The sequence below is a fragment of the Parasteatoda tepidariorum genome, chromosome 4 (assembly GCF_043381705.1).
Source record: "Parasteatoda tepidariorum isolate YZ-2023 chromosome 4, CAS_Ptep_4.0, whole genome shotgun sequence".
Taxonomy (NCBI): domain Eukaryota; kingdom Metazoa; phylum Arthropoda; class Arachnida; order Araneae; family Theridiidae; genus Parasteatoda; species Parasteatoda tepidariorum.
In genome coordinates this window covers 20,077,522-20,099,646 of record NC_092207.1, presented here as the reverse complement: position 1 = coordinate 20,099,646, position 22,125 = coordinate 20,077,522, and the positions used below count along the sequence as shown (strand labels likewise).

Genomic DNA, 22,125 nt, shown 5'->3' with positions numbered 1-22,125 from the left:
AAATTGATCTAAAATCAAAGGTAAAAAAGCAAAGAAGATTCCCAGCTGATTTAATTAAAACTGTTAACTGTAGCCATAACTGTTGGAAAATAAATAAACATCTCCCAGTGAAAGGTTGCTCGCTAGAATGTTTTCGTTAAGATTTGGGATTAAAAGTTGTCCCACAAAGTAATTTATTTGAATATTGAATTTCGATAATATGTATAGCTTTTAGTTATTATATTTGAATTTATTGCAGCTCTTTTCCTTATCAACGCTTGTGATTTAAAATGGTTCAATTTATTTAAAATACATAATAACACATGAGTGTGTACTAATAAATTATGAGCAATCAAGTGTGTACTAATAAATTATGAGCAGTCAAGTGTGTACTATTAAAACATGAGCAATTAAGTGTGGACTACTAAAAAATTTTAAATTTTCTATTTCTAGAGCTATATAAATGTATACAACTTTTTAATTTGATGTGATTCACATAATGGGAGATATCTTGGAAGTAATTTTGACTTATTTTGGTCATATTTGAACGTTAGGACATACCTGTTTATTTAAAGAACAAAAAGTGTTAAAGTTTACAATAAAGTGTCCCTCTTACTTTGGCAATATTTTATGTTTTTACTAAGAAAAGAAAAAATAAGAAATCGTAATGATACTGTTCGAAATATAAAACTTTCATATTCTGTGCCCTCATTTCATATTCAGTTCATATCAAATGCCCCGAGTTACAGTACCTAATCCAAGGAAAACCCTATCAAAAGATATCTTTGTGTTACAATGTAAAATGAAATGGAGGAATAACATATTCTAATAAAAACGCTGATAATGTTGTTAATTAAGAGGGACAGTAAAAAAAATTCTGAAGCATAAGTTGCATATTCAAAGGAAAGAAATTTTACAGGGTTAGTCTACACAAAAGAATTAAAAGCTGAACAATCAAATACAGTCATTGCTACATTGCAATTTACCTGCGTATTTTATTAGCAACTATTTTTTCTTCTTCTTTGGTGCTGTAAAAATGATAACTGGGAAATTTCGTTATTCTGATCTGTGGCAGAATTATCGCCAAGTCTGGGTAACTTCCAGGCAACAGCCGGCAAGAAATTATTTTTTAAAAAAATCACAGAAAGGGACCAACTCTAAATGTATAACTAGTAGCCTCCCCCGTGCGAGGATATTGCCATATCATGATCTGTCGCGCCAACTACAATAGGTGCCAGATAGATTTTAAACTTGCAATTTTTTTTAAAAAAAACATGTAGATGTTTACCCGCGAGTGGCTACGAGTTATACCTTTCGAGTTGGTCCCTTTCTGTGATGTTTTTTTTAGTTTCTCACTGACCACTGCCCGGAAGTTTCCTAGACTTGGCGATTATTCTGCCACAGATCACGATACGGAAGTCTCCCCCAAATCACNTGTTTACCCGCGAGTGGCTACGAGTTATACCTTTCGAGTTGGTCCCTTTCTGTGATGTTTTTTTTAGTTTCTCACTGACCACTGCCCGGAAGTTTCCTAGACTTGGCGATTGTTCTGCCACAGATCACGATACGGAAATCTCCCCCAAATCACCATCATGAAAAATATATTTTTCTGAAAAGAGTTAGCACAAAGAATGATGACTGACTGTAAAAATATATTTGTAAAATTGATATTTATTGACATTCTTTAGACATCAAAAGTAACGACTTGTCTTAAAGTTATTTTCAAACTGAAATGTTTTAGTGCAAAATACAACTAAAGACCACTAATTTTGTACCTTGCTAAAGGTACAGCATGTATACTTGATTGCAATTTTTGCATGTCAGACAATACTATTGTGTAATATTTATTAGTTGCTTAGAAGCATATAAAAAGTTTTGTTTACATATATCTTTTACTTCAAGTCTTAGAAAAATATTTTGTTAGAATGTTTTTAATAATTTATTAGTATATAATTTATGTGTGTATTAATTATTTCTTTTTATAAGTTGTGTTTATAGTTAGCAAAAATTATACAAAATTATGTGTTTGTAAAAATGTTATAAATTAATACTTTTTAATGGTAACACATTATGATCAAAAGTTATTTTGTCACTGAAAAGGTAATAATTTTTGCTGATTTTTTCTAATTTTGCTCCTTAGGTCACCATGTTGGCGATTAAGGAGTACACGTATGTATATTTTGTTTTATTCTTTTTTTCAGTATGTTTATAAATCAGACAGATTTAAAAAAATATTGTCTTCTTTTTTTTTTTGAAAATTTTCTTTAATTTAGGTTGAAGGGAACCTTTTAGTAATCTAAATTTTTGGTTTTTTCCGCACTAACATTCCTAAAAATATATCATAAGCACACAAATTACTTGTGTGTATTTTTTCTGTACAATTGCATTAGAAGCAATAATCACACATATATAGATAATTTAAATTTTTCTCCTTCCAAGTCTTATTTGAAAGCATTTTCAGTAAATAATGAACTTCATAAATGAAATTATGAAAATACTTTTTTTTTTCTTGGAATCTCACTTAATTTTAGATTTCAATTGTTTTTTGTCCTTTTTTTCACTAACTAAAGCAATTTTTTTTTGCACTTTTTCGAAAAGCTTTAAGCTCAAATTTGTTAAATAATTTTTGAGTCAATTTCCGTATATGTAATCACCAATTTACAAATTTATTATTAAAATAATGTGAATTAGACAATAAGGGGTTAGTCAACATCTAATAATAAATGTTAAGCATCATATGTTTGTTAAAATAATCTGTGACTTCCTGGGAACTTAATCCAAATTTAAATAAAAAGTATTTGTTAATTACATTTTATAGATAATGACCCAAAGAAAGAAAGAAATTCTCTGCTAAAAATGTTTTTCTTCTATATCATCCATTTTGGCTGTTTAAAATGTCTACCTCTTGGGTTTGCAATATACTAAAGATACATATAACATAGAATCCCCGAGAAATTTAGTGCATAAGATATTATATCCTGCAATTCTTGAAATGAGACTGTCTTTTTTTAGCCAATATTAGAATATGATTCATATCATTTTGACTAAATCCTCAGACAGTCCATTTTTTCCTTATAAATCTCAAAGGCTAAATGAATAATCAGGCTCATTGCAAACAACCACCGATTTTGTAATGTTTCAGGCTAATTAAAAAGTCTACTGTATTTTCTTATGTGCCTTACACTTTTTAGGCTTATTACAGTCAGTCACGCCTTTAAGCTTATTAGAAATATATCATTTTTACTCAATCAGCCTAATTTATTTCAGTCAACTTGCAATTTTCCCAGAGGGCTGAATACTTATTATAAATAGCCTTATTAAAGATTTTTTGCAGTTACTTTAAGTGAATTCAGTCTGAGTCATTCTTTTTTAAACATTTTCTGTTTAGCTTATAGGCTGATTATAATAAGCCTAAAAATATCAGTCAGATTAGAATATGCTGTAAACATTTCTAACTAACCTGATGCATTGCCAACAACATTTGTGAAAAGTCAATATTTTCAATTAACCTATTACAAGAATTTTGAATAAGAATAGCTTTAAAAGTACGGACAAATATTTTTAATTTAATACTTTGTAAAAGCAATTTAATTTTATTACAGATGCTGCGCCATTAAGAAAAGTCCTAATAGCTAATAGAGGAGAAATTTCTTGTCGTATTATACACTCTTCCAAAAAGTTAGGCCTGAGAACAGTGGCTGTTTATAGTGAAGCTGATAAAAATAGTTTGCATGTTTCTTTAGTAAGTCAATAAATTTATTATATAATTTAAATAAGCATTAAGTATGTTTCTTTTTTGGGTTTTAGAACAGTTGCTGTTAACTGATCAAAATAATTTTGTATGTTTCTTTAATTATCTACTTGTTTTTCATCAATGTGTTTAATATATTTACTATATCTATCTGTTATGCATGTTAAATGTGTAAAAATTATGTTTCATATTACTCAGATTAATTTATAACTGTTTTTTTTTTTAACTTGTTGCCAACTATTTATATAAAAAAAAATTATTTTACTACTTTTTAGTTTAAAGAAGTACAGAAACATTTATCTCACAATCAACACAACTAAGATCAAGAGTAGAGAGATTCAAGATCATGAGTATCAGAAAAAAGTTAATTAAAGCAAAATATTTTAAAAATAATTTGACATTATTGTGTGTATGTTCTTAACATTTAGAAAAAAATATTTTGAATCATAAACAGCTTCTTGTCATGAACTTTTTAAGCTATACATACTTTATCTATAGCCTAAATAACCTCAAAGCATGTCTTTATTTCTTATCAAACATAAATAACAAAAAACAAAATTGGAAGTACAGTAGGGAACCGATTATCCGGAACGATCGGGGCCATCGCTATTCCGGATAACTGATTTTTCCAGTGATTAAACCCAACTAAAAAAAATAAATTTTGGAAATAAACTTAAAAAGAAGAAAAAACGATGAAGTAATACACTAATGATTATTTCCAAAATGATGGTAAGGTAAACATCTTTCAAAAAAGAAAGAAAAATCCTAAAATCTTATGAATTTTAAAAATGGCGGAAAATTTATTGAATTTCGTTCCGGTTTTTTGGTTTTCTGATTTCCGGATAACGGGTTCTGTACTGTAATCAATATTTTAAAAAAAAAGTTTCTTTCAAAAATTTATTTTGTAAACTTTTTTTTTTTACACTGTTTAAATGAAGTTTTTTAAATTAATAAATACATAATAGACTAAAAGTAAGCCTTATAATAGACTAGATACCATTTTTCATGTCCTTAAGAAAATTGAGCTCTTAACACATCAATGTCATATAGCTCGAAAAACTGATAGATAAAAGGTTCCCTTAACTGGTATCCTGGTGTCATAAAAAGACTATAACAGTAACTGCAATTTTTTTTTAATATTGTTATTGCTTTCTTCTTTGATATTATTCTTAAATAATTTCATGAATAATGAATTATTGATTAGATATAAATATATTTACAGAGCTAAATTATTAAAAGCTAAAAAAAAAAAAAAAAAAAAAAAANTTAATAAAAAAAAAAAAAAAAAAAAAAAAAAAAAACTTCTAACTCTCGAAACTCTGGAGACCCTTTCACCAAACTCTAAGGTTCTATGGAGCAACCTTTTAAGTAATGCTGACCTATAGCATTCTGCTATTATGAAATAGGAATGACTTTGACATTGCCATTTTTTAATTTAACTTTTTATCTCCTCATAGGCAGATGAAGCATATTGTTTGGGGCCAGCTGCATCGCAAGAAAGTTACTTGAATCAATATAAAATAATAGATGTTGCCCGGAGTTCAAATACTGATGCCATTCACCCAGGTTATGGATTTTTGTCCGAAAATTCTGAATTTGCCGATTTGTGCCAAAAAGAAGGCCTCATATTTGTTGGACCTCCATCATCTGCTATACGAGACATGGGCATCAAAAGGTAGATAAATTTCAAATTTTGAAAGTTCATATTTTTCAGACTCACATTCTGGTGATTTTTGTTTTTTTTTTTTGTTTTTGTATCTTTTTATTTTTAGAATTAAGTATAGTTCCTAACACTATTTGATTTTGTCTTATTCAGTGAGCAATAATATTTGCATTTGCTGAAGTTAAGCTGCTTTCAGCTTTTCTGTCATTAAAATTTGCATTTAACTCACTGTTACATATGTGGGATGAGAATACCTTGGGGTTTAAATGCTTTAATTGTTTGATATTGTTTAAAGTTTTAGTAAAAAGAAAAATTTTGCAGTTTTTATTATTGTTTTTTTTTCTCTAACTTTTTCCATAATTTTTCAATTTTAATGAATTTTTTTTTTAAATCAAAAAAAAAATATTTTATTTCAGAAAATAAGATTTAACTCTTGGTAACTTTTTGAATTAGGCAAATTTGTAAAAAAAATTTCTACTACCCTTTCAGGCACATACCTGCCTAGTCTCCTGTTTTTTAATGAATACTCCTGTATTTTACGACTATCTCCTGTTCACCCGTATATTTTCAAATGTCTTTGTATTTCTTGAAGAAGAAAAAAATTTTAAAAATTGCCAACAAAATATCTGTTGATAGCAAAAATATTTCTCTTATCCTCAATAGATGGTGCTATTGCCAGTTCTACTGTCTGTTGAGTATTTATAGTTTAAGTTATTATAAATAATGGTTTAAAAAAATCTTCTTCAGATTAAGATTTATATACATATTTTTTACTTTGCTAAATGTAAGTGCTTTTATTTCTAATTTTAAATTTCTCTTTTTGACTAACATGATTATGCATGATGTATCACAACTTTACCCGTAGCCTAAAAAATTTTGTCCTAGTAGAGTCTCCGTTATTTTATTCCTCCAATGTTGCCAGATAAGCAGACAGAAGAGAAAATTTACTTCCCTCATGTTCAGAGTTTTATGTTCAGAATTTCCTTATTTATTCTTACTTATATTTATTTGTTTGACTAATTGTTTGTTTCATTTGACTAATTTATTATTTCATTTCATTCATTAAAATGTTTTCTTCTGAACTTAGTTACCGTTTTTAAAACTTTTACGAAGTTTGAAATTTATCAAAGTTTAAAAATACTACAAATTTAAAATTAGGTAACTAAGTTCAGTAGAAGGCATTTCAATGAATAAAATTAAGCAAAAATGATTCAAAGATATAAATCAGTTACTGTATAAATGATGAAATTCTGAATTTATAATTTTCTGTAGGTTTACATGGAGGAAGTAAAATTTCTTTTTTATTAGAAAGGGACCCTTAAAAGTTTGCAGATGCATTTAAATTGTGCATGCAGATAGTTTATTTATTTATTTACTTTCATAGCACTTCTAAACATATTATGGATAAAGCTGGTGTACCAGTGATTAAAGGTTACCATGGTGAAGACCAGTCAAATGACAGATTAAGAGAAGAAGCCATTAAAATAGGTTTCCCAGTTATGTTAAAAGCTGTTAGAGGTGGTGGAGGCAAGGTAAATATCTGGTGCATATTTTAACATTTCTTGTATACTGTGTTCAAACAAAGTTGCCACTCTACAGGGAAAACCTGGAAAATACGGGGAATTTAAAAATCACCTGAAATAACAGGGAAAATGCAGGGAATTTTGAGTTTTTCTTTAAAAACTGGGAAAATAAAGGGGATTTCGTTTCTCATTTTTGTCTTTTGAAAAATTTTAATTACTCAAAGTGCAATTTATGGGATATTTAAGAATCATATTTGTGCTATATTAAACTAGTTCATTTGCTACCGCATTATTTGTTTTAAGAATGTTCGGTTCTTCTTTTTTTCTCTAAATTTTTTCAGCAATTATAACTAGTATAGTTACCCCAATATAGCTCATACAAGAGCTCAGTGATTGTGTTTTTCTCCTTAATATTTTATGTACAGGGAAAACACAGGGATTTTTTTTCTTCCTGATTTGAGTGTCAACCTTGTCAAAGGAACAAACTAATTCTTAAGCTCTATTAATCTCTTGGAAAATTTTGTCAATTTGTTGAAATATACATCATGAGTGTTAAGGGGATGTTTTTTTTTTTGGGGGGGGCGGGGAGAGCTTGAAGCAAAATACAATACATTTTCCTAAAAGAATGTTTTTTCTTCACTCTGTAAATCTCTGCAAAATGATTATTTAGCTGAATTTAATTTTTTTTTCTGGAGTATTGGAGAAAGATTTAGATTTTTAATTTTAATCAAAAGCATATATTCTACATCCTCCTTTTCAGTGACGTCATCTATTATACAGTAAGGTTAAAAAACCTTATTACTCATTAGAACATGCAAAATTTAATAGTTCAAAAGTTTTTTACCTGTTTTTCTTTGAAAACTATGGTAAACTAAGTATAATGAGATTTTGGTAGTCAAATCATGTAAAACCACAGAGAAAATGGTAAAATTTAATATTATTCTTAATAATTTTAATAAAGTAATACACAAAAATAATAAATAAATTAAGATTGTATTAGAATGAAAATAACGTTTGTTTTAATTTCATTTATTTATTGGATAAAAAAATTTTAAATTTATAATCAAATTTATCAAAAAACATTGTAGTTTTCTTTTTCAATTTTGTTGATATTTTAATTTTTTTTTACTAATGAAATTGTAGATCCAGTTTTAAAATATTTATTCACGTGACTTTTAAACTAATGTATCTCTTATTTTTATAATAATTATTTGATTCAGAACTCTTCTCGTAATAAGTTTATTGGGTTGCTCTATATTCATAGCTTAATATTTTTTCTAAAAGTTTAAAATTAATAAACTCTTTCTAAAACTGAAATACTTTTTAATTTTTACTGAAAAATTGTTTCAAGAAACAATATTTTTTTTATCACTTTTTATTTATTTGTTTGTTTATTTATTATTTCATTTATTTATTTATTTATTTTTTACTCTTGTATCAAATTTTTAGGGAATGCGAACTGTTTCATCTGAAAGTGAATTCAGTGCTCAGTTAGAGTCTGCCAGACGAGAAGCTTTGAAATCTTTTGGTAATGATGCTATGCTGGTAGAAAAACTTGTAAAAAAACCTAGGTATGTTTTAAGATCAGAACTAATAAAAATATTTATGATGCTTTTATTATAAATTATTTATAATACATACATATACATCGCCAACCGGAAGTGTAGTGGTTAGGAAGCTGGTCACAAAGGTTCTGGGTTTTAACAATGGACAAGGCATGGATGTTCTTTCATTCTCTGCACTATCTGTCCCTACTGTAGGATCAATGTTGGCCCACCTAATACCTGAATGAAAAGTGTCAATCGGGTGGGCATTGGAAAAAAAATATGTGTAATAATTATTTCAACTAGTAAAAACAATTATAAATAATATATAAGACATAACGTTATTATAAATATTATATAAGACAGTGGCCAATAATGATTTTCTTTGTTAACTGTTTTATATGTTTTAGGCATGTTGAAGTACAAGTATTTGGTGACAAACATGGGAACTATGTTTATCTATTTGAACGGGATTGTAGTGTTCAGAGAAGGCATCAAAAAATAATTGAGGAAGCGCCAGCAGTAAGTTATGTTCATATAGTTAATTCAACCTATTTTATTTAAATGTTTATGATTAATCGAGTTAATTTTACTTTTGAACTGCATTTATAGCTTTAGAAATTTGGTTAAATGATATTTGTTCTTGCCTGTTTTGATAGTTGTTCTTTTATTTTAAAATAGACATGTAGTTTTAAATGTTTCTTTCATTCCTCAGATCCTCAGTTGACCATTTTTTTTTTTAAAAATTCTAATTTTTTTTTTCAATTTCCTGATTTATTATTTTATTTTTGAGGATGTTTAAAAATTATCACATTGTCCATAAGTTTCTATCAAACACTTTTCAAAATGTATTAAAAAAACTAATAAATTTAAACTTTTGGAATAATGAATATTTTGCAAATTTTTCAATATGACTTATTTCATTAAGAAATTTTTCACCAATTAATGTTTGTAAAGAAAAGTTTGAGATTTTCTTTGTTCAATTTTTGTGGAATGGTTATATTTTGTGCCTTAATGTAATTTTATTTAATTAAAACTTTGTGTCTTACGTTCCATATATTCAAGATAATTTTACATTTTTCAAATATATATATTTTATATATATTTGAAATATTTTTACGTATTTTATATATAGAGGATATATTTGGGCTTATTTATTAATGGCATGATATATCAATCCTCTTATTAGAAATTCTATATACTATTATATACTATTAAATCTTATATACTATTTAAATCACAAAAATCTTTTTGGAATTTTCTCTGAAAATCTTACAAAATTCAATTTTTAGAGTGGTCGTACTAATCCTCGAAATATTTATGATTTTTAAGTTTTTTTAATTTTAGTGCTTAGTTTTGATACTGCAATGCTGATTGGTTAATATAAAAAACACTTTTATTTCCTTGTAGCCAGATCTGGATGAAATGACCAGAAAATCCTTAGGGGAAGCTGCCGTCAGGGCTGCTGAGGCGGTTAATTATGTTGGAGCAGGTGCATGTTTTTTTATTTAAAATTTTAAAATAATTTTTTTTAAGTATTTTGGCTGATAACGTAAATGAACTTATATTTCATTATGTAATTTTTGAGGTTATTTAAGTATGGCATAAGCATGATTTTGGCACTTTTTTACTCCCCCTCTCCCTGCATCAGCAAATTATTAGCTGACAGCTATTATTATTAACAGCCCCCTATATTTATGTAAAAAAAAATCTCTCCCTTTTTAAAAAAAAATTTACTGCTAATTATATTGCTGTATTATAAATTTTTGCAGTACTGCAGTATTATAATTTTTGTAAGAATTTTATGATTAAATTCAGATAAAAAATGTAAAGTTAAACCAAAATTTATATTTTAATATACTTTGTAAAATTTTAAAACTCTTTAAAGAAATGTTTTCCTACTTTTTCCATAGTTGCCATCTCTACTGGATTTACCAGTAGACTACTGAATTTGGCAGGTTTCTACTGGTCTAATAAAAATTCTCCTGTTTTTTGTAAATTTTAGAAAATTCCCTAAAATTGAGTAAGTTTTCTACAAAATATCCCTATTGAAATAGAATTTTTACTCAATTTATTGATTTCCTGAATATTTAAAAAAGTATTAGTAATACATAATGAAGCGAGCCTCATTTATACTGCTGAGTTTTAAGCTTTTCTTCTCTTCTGAAATTTTCAGTTTATTTTAATTCTTAACTCCCTTTTTAAATTAAAAAATCTTTTAACTATCAATAAGGAATAAACAGTCTATTACTATTTGAAATGATGAATTAACATAATAAAAAACATTTCAAATTCAAGTTTATTTAATGTTAATCATAAATGGAAAATATTGCAGGCCATTTATGGTTATTAATGTAATGAAGCTTGTATATTTTGATGACAATAAAAATCCCTAAAATTTACTGTGTAAAATATTTAGTACATAGTGTGACAGTTATCATGAAATCAATATTATTTCACCAAATCTGTTGGATTCTTTCCTATCCAGGTTGGCAGCTATGTTTTTCTTTCCTAAAATTTAACTTTTATTTCGAAATAAAAAAAAATTCTAGCACAATTTTTTCTAACTATTATGCAAGTTTTTTTTTTTTTTTCATTTTAAAAGAGTTATGAAAATAAGGGAGTTTTAGTGTCTTTGTATAAGTATTGCTTATACTCCTCCCCATCTTATAAGCCCAGAATCACAGCGACATTGTTGCTGAATGTTACAGAGTTCTTGCAGAAAGATTTTTCTTTTGAAAAGCGAAACATTTTACTTTTTTTTCCTACAGAAATTATGCATTTAGATAATAATTTTTTGACATGCTCAATTTAAGACCGATAGTATCATAAATTGATGTAATGTTTCGATTGTATTTTTGGCAGTTATTGATATTATTTTTCGCATGGTTTTTAATTATTCCAATATATTTCAAACATGGATCTCCTCCCCGTCTAAGGTGCTTACGTAAAATTTGAATGATCCCAGACTAATGACATATAAGAGTTACATATACTGTGAAAATTTCTCAGAATGTATCATTTTTTGATGTAGGTACTGTTGAATTTATCATGGATGAAGATAAGAATTTTTATTTCATGGAAATGAATACGCGACTGCAAGTTGAACATCCCGTAACTGAAATGATTACTGGAGTTGATTTAGTTGAATGGCAACTGCGGGTATGTGTTCCTTTCATTTAAAGCAGAATGTAAAATTATTCTTTTTGGTAGAACTTAATAAAATTCAAAATATCTGTAGATCCCACTACTTGATCCAGGAGTTCCCTTGTCTTCTGGATTGGGTTCAAACTTACAAGTCTAAGGTTGAACATTAGTAGTCGTAAGCCCAAAATTGGGTCGGCTGTTCAACAATGGTTATGAAATAAAATAAAATATTATGTACTACATTAATGTATGTAAAAATTACTATTAAGTACCAAACAAATTAAAATAAATTTAAAAATTTTAGCTACTTATTTAACTATTTTATTTTGATTATTTTATTTATTTGCCCATCTACTACTTTTAACAATGGCGAAAAATAGAAGGAGCATTCTTCAAAATGAATAATTAGCACTTTATTCACATAATTGTTATCTAAGCAGTGCCCAGTTTCCTTTAATGTTAAGTGATAATCAACTTGAACATTTCATGCTTAGCATGTAAAATACAATAATAATTTATTGATGACTCACGGGACCAAACATGTGTTTCATGTAAAGTGATATTTCACGTTAAGCGATTTCGCGTTTATGAGGTTCGACTGTATTATTATATTTAGTTCTTATTATTATGGGATGAATGGAGTTCATTTATTGTTTTTCATCTACACAGGTAGCAGCTGGTGAAAAATTGCCTTTATCTCAAAATGATCTGCAACTCAATGGACATGCTTTTGAAGCTAGAATTTATGCCGAGGATCCTGATAACAATTTTATGCCTGGTGCTGGAAAATTGACTCACCTTTTCACTCCCAAAGTATCATCTCATGTTAGAGTTGAAACTGGCATTGTACAAGGTATATTTTTTTTACTAAACCTCAATTATTTAATGCTCGATCATAAGACACTGTGGGTATCCAACAACTTTTCTGAAATGCATTAATAGCCGTTCATGCTCACATATCACCATAGGTGGTGTTACAAAATTATTGTGGCAACTATTCTAAAATTTGACCGCTTGAAAAAAATTAAAATGAAAACAAAAGTGTATAAATGTTTTTTTTTCAATTTATATTTTTAAAAACATAAAACACAAATGTATTTTTATTTTTTACACCAACTGCGTATTCTGATTAATTTTATCCATAGTTCAATGCTTATATACATAAAAAACTGGTTTTGAAAGGTTTCACAATTATCCTACGATTTTAATTTTCTGTCAAACTTCTGTTTCTAAGGGTGCAGGGAATAATCAGAATTGTATTGTATTTGCTAAAAAGTAGTGATTTTATTGTGATTTATCTTAGATTTGAGTGAAAATTTGGATGCCTTTTTCATCCTAAGTATGATAGCTTATCAATATAAGATATTCTTTACTCTTTATTAGTTTGTGTAATTATTTTGTGTAATGTTTTCAAATTATTCATTATTGCAAAAGAAAATAATTTATAGTTAGTTATATTTATAGAAATTAACCTTTCTTTGTAAGCTAGTTTTGAATGATCCATTATAATTATTTAAAGTATTTTTTATGTATATTTTTCTAACTGTTTTATATGATTGTAAAAAACTTCATTTCATATCAAGTTTGTTTTATTAACTGTCTATTTTCCTGATATGATGCCATTTTTTAAATGTAACAAATGAAATTGTTGTTAGAAATTAATATAATAGTTTTATACATTGTTTATTATTTCCGTAATTATGATGATATTTTTTTAAATTTTTGTTAGTTTAGAATTTAACAGCTTTATTCTTAATATTTTAACAATAATTTAAAGCAAATGGAACTTAAGGCTATTATTCCTACACTTGAAAATTCTGCCTTGATATTTCATTTAAAAAACATGCTAAATTTAGATATTTAATTTTTCATTCATTATAAACTATTGTTGTATGTGTTCTTGTTTAACTATGCATATTTTATTTAGGTGATGAAGTTTCTGTTCATTATGATCCCATGATTGCGAAACTTGTTGTGTGGGGACCAAACAGAAGTGCTGCTCTGATGAAACTACATTCTTGTTTATCTGAGTATAATGTAAGCTAAGTCTTTGCAAGATAAATATACCACCTATTATTTTCAAAGAAATATGCATTATCAAATAAATTTTATTATATATTTACAAATTTTTTAAAGTTGTAAAGTAGTTAAAATAGTACGACTGTAATATAATTATAAAAGTGTTAAGTTTTCAATAATGTAATATGATATAATTTTAATACTTGTTTAATAGAAAATCATTATCATCATTCTTTTAAAATGTAGAATTAATTAAGTATTTTTTTTAATAAGTATGAAATTTCTTTACTTTTAAGTATTTGTTACATAAAAATAAATAATAGAAAATTAAGCTCCACTTTCCCACTTATATTTAAATTTTTAAAAACTATTTTAATCTGTATTATAATATATATATATATACTATTGTACACTATACTATATCGTACATTTTAAATCAGGGAATTGTCATGGAAAGTTGCAATTTTTTTACAGAAACCTGGATAATTCATATATCATACCTGGAAAATAACCAGTCTTAGAATTGTCAATAACAGTATTCAATTATTACAATTCTATTACAATTATTTATTGTAAAAATGTTGCATTTTAGTCAAACTCACATGTTCCCAATATCATTCATTGTTTGTTTTTTTTGTTCTCAAAATCTTAATATTTATCATTACTAATAAAAAAAAAAATCAAAGCTTTCTTCTGAAATTATTGCATAGCATAGATAAAATATGGTCTGGGTTTTCATTAAAATTTACCTGACATACCTGAAAAAATCAGGAATTTTTTTTTCTGAAGTTGAGCGAGGGTATTATCAGATAGAAAAAAAAATCGAAAACTTGATTTTTTTTTTATTATTATTTGTTTTTTGTTTTTTTGGCAAAAAAAAATTTCTTATTTTATAAAATGTATGGTTTTATGATTGAAAGTATGAAAATATATTCTTTTAACATGTTTGAAGGTTTCAGTATTTTAAAATTAAGAAAGTCAGTTTCATTCTTAAACTGTAGCATTTAATGTATTTCCAACTCAACAGTGAGACTTAATTTTTACTGGAGACATTTATTTTTATATCATTTAAAAAATCTGCTATTTTGTTTTTGTATTTTGTTTGCATCTATTTTGTTTTCTGTTTTATTTATAATAGCTCAAGAGTATTCCACATGACCTAATCAAATTTTAATGTAATAGTTAAAGATATTTTTCTAAGTAATATTAAATATTGTTAATACATTTTATGACATGATTTTATCTTAAAAATATAAAAAAGAAGTCAAAAATCTGATTTCAATTTTAAAAAAACGCCAATATAAATCAAATAAATCTAATTTTTTTGATCTAATGAATAAATCTAATCTTTTTAACTCCAATATAAATTTTAAAAAATCATGATTTTTGCCGACTCTAGTAGCTTCATTGTCTATTTTGTCTTCTATATTGTAGTTATAGCTAATGCATTATTATCAAGAATATATTTGAATATATTATTCAAAAGAATATATTTGAATATCCCACCTGGTTTTTGTTTCTAATTTTATTTAGTTCATTTTCATAAAAGCCAGTTTAGTAAAGATGATTTGAACGGAATGAAGCTAGCCTATGGGGGATTAAAAAAATAAATTCGAGGAAAAGAGAAGGTAATGGCCAATGAACAGTCTTGAAAAGGAAAAAATCAGCAGTCATTTCATCAAAGATGAAATGATAAAAAACTTCACATCAAATTTTTGCTATTGCTTCTTGTTTTTGTTATTTTAGAGCCATTTATTTTTTTATTTAGTGTCTTTAAAAAGAAAACTACCTATTGTCACTTTTTTTTAAATAGTCACCTTTTTTCTTAAATTAATCACTTTCTCATGTATGGGTGTTATAACGCATTCCTCAACCTGACTTACACTCTGTCCATGCAAATATATGCCTCATGATGTTTTGTTGTCTTGAAATTCTGTCCCACCATTTTTGACCAGATATCTAACAACCTTTCTTTCACTTTTACATTTTTCATGAAATTAGTCTTTATTTATTTATTATTGAAATGACTAGATGTTATTAAAAATTGCAATTACAAATCAGAAATGTTTAAATAAGATAAAGCATACATGAGTGGCATTTTCTTATCTATTTCAGTCTCCATCGTTGTCTATGTACTTCTTTTTTATCTGCGACTATCATGCCACCCTATTCAGCAGATAATCAGAAGTTTATTGTATTATTAAAGAAATTACTTTCACAAAGCTTATAATATAAAGTTTAAATTAAATTATCAACATTATTTCTAATGCAATAACTGATTAACTTATTGTCTTTTAGATTGTTGGTGTGAAGACTAATGTAAAATTCCTAATGCAATTGGCTGTGCATAAAGAGTTTTTATTAGGAAATGTGCACACAGATTTTATCCCTCAACATGAAAAAGAGATATTCGCCACTAAGCTACCATCGCCTCAAGACATTTGTGCAGCTGTTTGTCATGCTATCCACACAGACTCTGAGCAATTAAAATCCAATAATCCATTTCCATTCAGTGAGTTTTTTTTAACTTACTTTCAATTTTAAATATTGGATTATTTGTTACTTTTAAAATTAAATAAAATTTCTTTTTGAATTCTTTTTATTTTCAGTTTTTTTTAAGTACTAATGTAATCATAAAAATACTAGTAGTATTTAGTACTAGAAGTATATTAGTACTGAAAAATACTTTTTAGTCTAATGTAATCATAAAAGAGATTTTATTTGTAAGAAGCTATTATGTGATAATAGAAAGGAAAAAACAATAATGCACTTGTTACTTTTAAAATTTAATGGAATTTCTTTTTATTTTCATTTTTTATTACTAATGTTTATAAAACAGCTAGCTTTTGTAAATTGTGTGTAAAATTTTCATTGTTTAAGTGAGTAGTCATTCAAACCAGTAGTGATGCAGCCAAGATGGGGTTTTGAGAATTAAACCCCTTCCAAATATCCTTAATAATTAAAGCAGCTGTCAATCAATCATGAAAGACATTTGATTTGTAAAAAGCTATTCTGTGGTAATAAAAAAAGTAACTAACAATAATACAAAAATAAAGAACACAAGTAAATGCAAAAGTTTCTCTTAACTATCTTGTAGTATTGAAATAAAAAATTAAAGAAAAGTGCAAATCTTTCCAACGCTTATTTCTTAAATTTTGATGTATCAAATTGCTGCATTCTTCATCATTTAGAAAAATTTACGACTATGATTTTCCAATCATCCAAAAGTGCAAAGATCTTTTGTGAGAAGAAAAAAATTTAAAAGCTGATAAAAAAAATTCCAAAAATTAAAGCAATTAAATTAATTATGATTATTTTAGAATGATGATAAAAGTTGAAATTTTAATGGGAAAAAAATATCAAAAATAATGCTCTGTAAAATTTGCACTCACTTACCTTTTTATGCTATTTATTTATCTAATAGATGTTATTATTTAATAAATATAGTTAAAGTAATTAGTCATTTTAATTTTATATTTTTTAAATTGTGGTATCAAGAATATGTATGAATATTAAAACTATTAATTAGAAAACCCCACTCAGAAAATTTTCTGGCTGTGACCCTGCAGACCAGTAAGTCTGAAGATTGTATTGTTTTTTAGACAAGATGATTGGTCTTCTTATAATAAAATATGTTCCCATCAACTTCATTGATTTTTTGTTGAAATTCCTTTTTTAAAAATCAAATTAACTTGATTAATATTATTTGAGCAATTTAAATGAAGTATTTATTTAGATTATCTATTAGCATTGTCGTAATTCATTGTGTCGTATATAGAAGTGACTCTTAAAAGTATCAATCAATTAAAATTTATTTTTTGTTTTCCAGATAAAAATTCACCCTTTTTGTTATATGATGGAATGACTCCCAACTTGCCTTACCAGAAGCAAATAAAACTTTGTTTCAAAGATAAAGGTAATGTAAATGCAGGGTGCCTATTAAATGACTGCCTCATTTTGAATAGAAACAGTAAAAACATGATTTTATATGCATTCAAAATACATATTAAGGGTAGCCAATCAATACTTAAGCCAGAAGTAAACAAAACTGCCTCTGAAATCTCTCAAGTCACTAGTAAGGAAGGCAGGATTAAGACATCCAAACCAATTTGATTTCCTGATGGAACTTAAAATAGTCTTTAAGAATCGGTTTTTAACTCCTCTCTTTTTACTTTGGCATCAGGTTTTGATGTTGTCAGTCTCACATTCCTTGTTAGTAATTTGTTAGATGTCTGTGACATTTTTGTTATTAAAATAGTATTTTACTCCTTATGTGCTTAATTTTTGTACTCCATTTTTACATGTTATTTTTTATGTTATATTTTGATATGATATATTTTGTTATGTAATGTTATACTTTCAAAATATGCATGAAAACCAGACAGTCTTGCACTTAAAAAGTAATTTCTCTACCAACATTCTTTTCAAAGCAAGCCATTTTTTTCCCTTTTATGGGGAAAAATTTTCGATTGAAAAAAAAAATATCTTACAAAATTGCATTTGAAAAAAATGTTATCTTCATTTTAAATTTCGCAAAGAAAAAAATGCTGAACAGTATTCTATTTGAGATTGTTATTTCTCGAAAGTAGTTCATAAGTTTTTAATCTTTCAGAGTACAGTGTGGATGTAGACTTTAAAGGGAAGGATGGTTATACAATCTACATTGATGGACAAAATTACTCAGTTCAGACTGTGCCTTCTAAAGTAGATCCATCAATTCTGCAGTGCACTGTTGACAACAAGAGCTTTCCTGTTCGAGCAATCTCAAAGGATAATGAAATACACCTCTTTACTAAAGTAAACTTCTGTTTGTTTTACTTTTAATTATTAACCAATCTATTATCAATCTATCCTTTCTATTTACAATTCGCTTTTAAACCTTGTCTGGTTGTTTATACAGGAGAAACTTTTTCATTTAATGAAGAACTTAGATTATAAAAACCAGGTTATCAGGATAAAACATTACAGAAAACTATCAAGTTTTATAATTTTTTTGACGGTTTTAATCCACTATGTATTGCAAACTTTTAACCTTTTTTTTTTCTCTCTTGGCAAAGCTACATAATTTGTCTTACAGTTTTAATGTAAATGAAACCATTGTTTGGTTCTTAATACAGCAAGTATTCTAAGCCCCTCTTAAAATATTTCCAAGTTTGATCATTTTTGGCTCAATAGCATCATATTATCAAAGTCTTTCTGCAATTCAAAATTTTAAACTGTTTTGACAATTGAAAAAAAAAACATTGATAAACTGTTTTGAAATGGCGTGCACAATTTAAAGTTATACATTATTCTTGTAATATAAATAATTATTGCATATATGTGCACACATAATAATAATACATTAAATGTTTTAATGTAGTTCAATATATTTTACAGGATTACAGCTATGAATTCACACTGAAATCACCAAAGTTTATCACTTCCTCTTCCTCAGAAGCGATGCATGCTGGTGCGGTTGCTCCAATGCCTGGGGTCATTGAGAAGATCAATGTTAAAGTTGGTGACCAAATTAAAAAAGGAGATCCTTTAGTTGTCCTTATTGCAATGAAAATGGAGGTACGCACATTATACTTCTTTGTAGAAAGTGTAAATAAACATGGATTTATTTTTTGGTGTACTAATTGAGCACTAACTAATCTCATTCAGTTAACAAGTTTGCCTATCAGTATTTAACAGATTATATTCCTACTATTTTTCATTAATTCAAAAGATTTGTCGTCACTTTTTGTTTCTATTATATTTTTAGAAGAATTAAAATATAATTGTTTTACATTTGGTAATCATATACAGAATTTTTACAAATTTTCTCAACTTGTGCGCCTGTTTAAAAATGATATTTTTGTCAAAAATTGATATTTTTTAAGAGTTTGCTTAAGCATATGCCTTACTACATGTCGGGTTTTTACAATCTGGGGCTTACAATAAAATATAGTATGCATCAATTGCAAGAGTTTGCAGTATTTTTTAGTGCGTTTTCAGTGAGTTTCAACTCTTTTGAGTCTATAAGGGTGGAATATTGTATTTAAAAGTTAGCTCATTTCGGAATAGATGGGGAACTCAAAACTTTACTGCTTGATGATCATACAAGCTTTCTTAGTTTTCTTGACTGCGTAAGCAATTTATGTGTAAAATTTACTGCTGCTGAAATTTACCATTAATATAAATTTTTAATCACTTTTCGACTAGGTGGAGTGCTCTCATTTCAACTAGAAACTCTGCGTCTGACGTGAAAAATAACTTATAGAATTGTTTCCTAAATGGGGTGAACCAATTTAATCGGTTCTTAAAATTTTGACCACTATTCAATATAAAATATCAGGCGCAAATCTAAAACGAAAAAAATAGAAAAATAACATTTTAGGAACTACTTTTTTAAGTTGGCTATTTAAAAAAGAAAATAATTTTATTTTGATTGGACCTAAAATTAAAAACATAGAGTGCATTAATTTTGTGATTAACTTTCATCATCATGGAAATATTTCCCACACATGTTTTGAAAGTGATGTAACCTACACTCTTGGTTCAACAAAAAAAGTATTTTCTCTTTTTTTAGTCCACTAGAAAAAGATAGTTTCTTAAATTTTCATTTTATTATTATTTTTGTAATATTTATTTAGCTTTCATTGTTGATTTAAGATGTTCATACATATTAATTTCAGGCTTAATTTTTTTCAAGTAAAAAGAGAAACTGTATAAACAGTTTTTTTTTTTTTTTTTCAGAATATCTTTAAGGCCAGTGTTTGTAATTGTTTTTAGCTTTAATGTTTTTTGTTTACGCCTGCAAAAATAAATTTATCTTCTTTATTTTTTTAAACTATGTTTTGAATCCATGTTAATAAAAAATATATTATTTTTACAGTATGTTATAAAAGCTCATTGTGATGGAACTGTAGAGAAAGTGTTACATAAAGTTGGAGAAAATGTTACAAAGAATGCTCAACTTGTAAATATCAAAGAACACTCTTAAAGTACTACAAAGTAATATATTACAAAGTTAGTCTATATATATATTTTGAATATTATCATATTTATGTACATGTTTATCTATTTTTGATATAAATATTATAAAAATAAAATATTGAATTTATATAATTGTTTGAATCTGACTTTTTTTCTCTCTCTCTCTCTCTCTCTCTCTCTTTTTTTTCCCCAAAAAGATGTTGATAATTTTAAATAAAGTGTCAGATTAAATATCCTGTGACCATGATTGCTCCCATTTTCAAACAAATTCAAGAATCTTACTGGAATTGATATGAAAAATATATAATAATAAGAGTAAGTAAGAACTTTCATTTAATAAAAAATAAAGAAAACGTTTTTTAACACAATTCGAAAAAAATTAATCAAAGTTTAATGTTTTGTTTCTGATTTGAAACCTGTTTCAATAAATTTCCAACTTTTTTAATTTTATTCCATTAATAAACTTATTTTAATAAAACTACATTTAATTTTTACAGCGAAAACTTTTTTGTTTCCAACCCTGCCCACGTACAAGGAGTCGTGAATTCGCTCCCTGTGGGATGAAGACTGGTTCTTGTAAATGGTGATTGATATCAGCTGGGATAGCCTGGTTGGTAGGGCACTGAGCCCATGTCCAAGAGTTTGTGGGTTGGATCCCCGCTGGCCGAAGGCTCCCCGTGTAGTAAATGGTGACTGATGCAAGTTAAATTTGTCAAGTCGGAAAATCCTCCATGTTTTGATTATAGTTACTCTTTTGAAATGTGTTTCTATAAAATTAAATCACTTAAAATCAAGGGTAGTTGAAGTAGAGAAAAATAAAAGCTATGCACTAAAAAGCAACTGTATTACTGTTTCCGGGAGGCGAAAATCACAATTGCAATCATTCATGCAAGTGATATATAATTAATTTTGGTAATTAGTACTACTAATATTGAGGTAATATGTCTGGCTGAATCGATGTAAAAAAAAAACTCTATTGCCATTCTATGTGTCAATAATGATTCATAATCAACTCCTATTCTTTTACGTTTTAATAAAAGGAAACATTTAACAAAAATATATTTGTTAAAATAAAATTTTTGATTGCACTTCTGGTACTATTGATGTTTTAATCAGTGCAATATACAGTAGGGAACCGATTATCTGGAACGATCGGGACCATCGCTATTCCGGATAACTGATTTTTCCGGTTTTCTGACTTGCTACAAAAAGCCGCTTTTTTATTGTTAAACCCAACTAAAAAAATTGGGAAATAATCTTAAAAATAAGAAAAAACGATGAAGTAATACACTAATGATTATTTCCAAAATGATGGTAAGGTAAACATCTTTAAAAAATGAAAGAAAAATCGTAAAATCTTATGAGGAAAAAAAAAAATTTAAAAAATGGCGAGAAAATTTATCGAATTTTGTTCCGGTTTTTTGGTTTTCCGGTTTTTTGATTTCCGGATAACGGGTTCTGTACTGTATATAGTTTGTCTAAAGTAAAATCTCCGCTAGCCATTCGTCTGGGCCTGTGGTGGTGACTATGGTAACG

The 22,125-nt window shown here is 27.0% G+C and overlaps 1 protein-coding gene across 1 annotated transcript; it reads left to right on the top strand.

Moving 5' to 3' along the window:
- Positions 1-28: 28 nt before the first annotated feature.
- LOC107446512 (Methylcrotonoyl-CoA carboxylase 1) lies at positions 29-20,721 on the top strand. Its single transcript, XM_043042737.2, has 16 exons — positions 29-168; positions 2,120-2,148; positions 3,582-3,721; positions 5,188-5,405; positions 6,778-6,925; positions 8,366-8,487; positions 8,871-8,982; positions 9,871-9,952; positions 11,495-11,622; positions 12,277-12,460; positions 13,535-13,644; positions 15,925-16,138; positions 17,456-17,542; positions 18,239-18,423; positions 19,006-19,185; positions 20,489-20,721. The coding sequence occupies exons 1-16, from the start codon at positions 128-130 to the stop codon at positions 20,594-20,596; spliced, it is 2,088 nt and encodes a 695-aa protein (XP_042898671.1). The 5' UTR covers positions 29-127; the 3' UTR covers positions 20,597-20,721.
- The last annotated feature ends 1,404 nt before the right edge of the window (positions 20,722-22,125 follow it).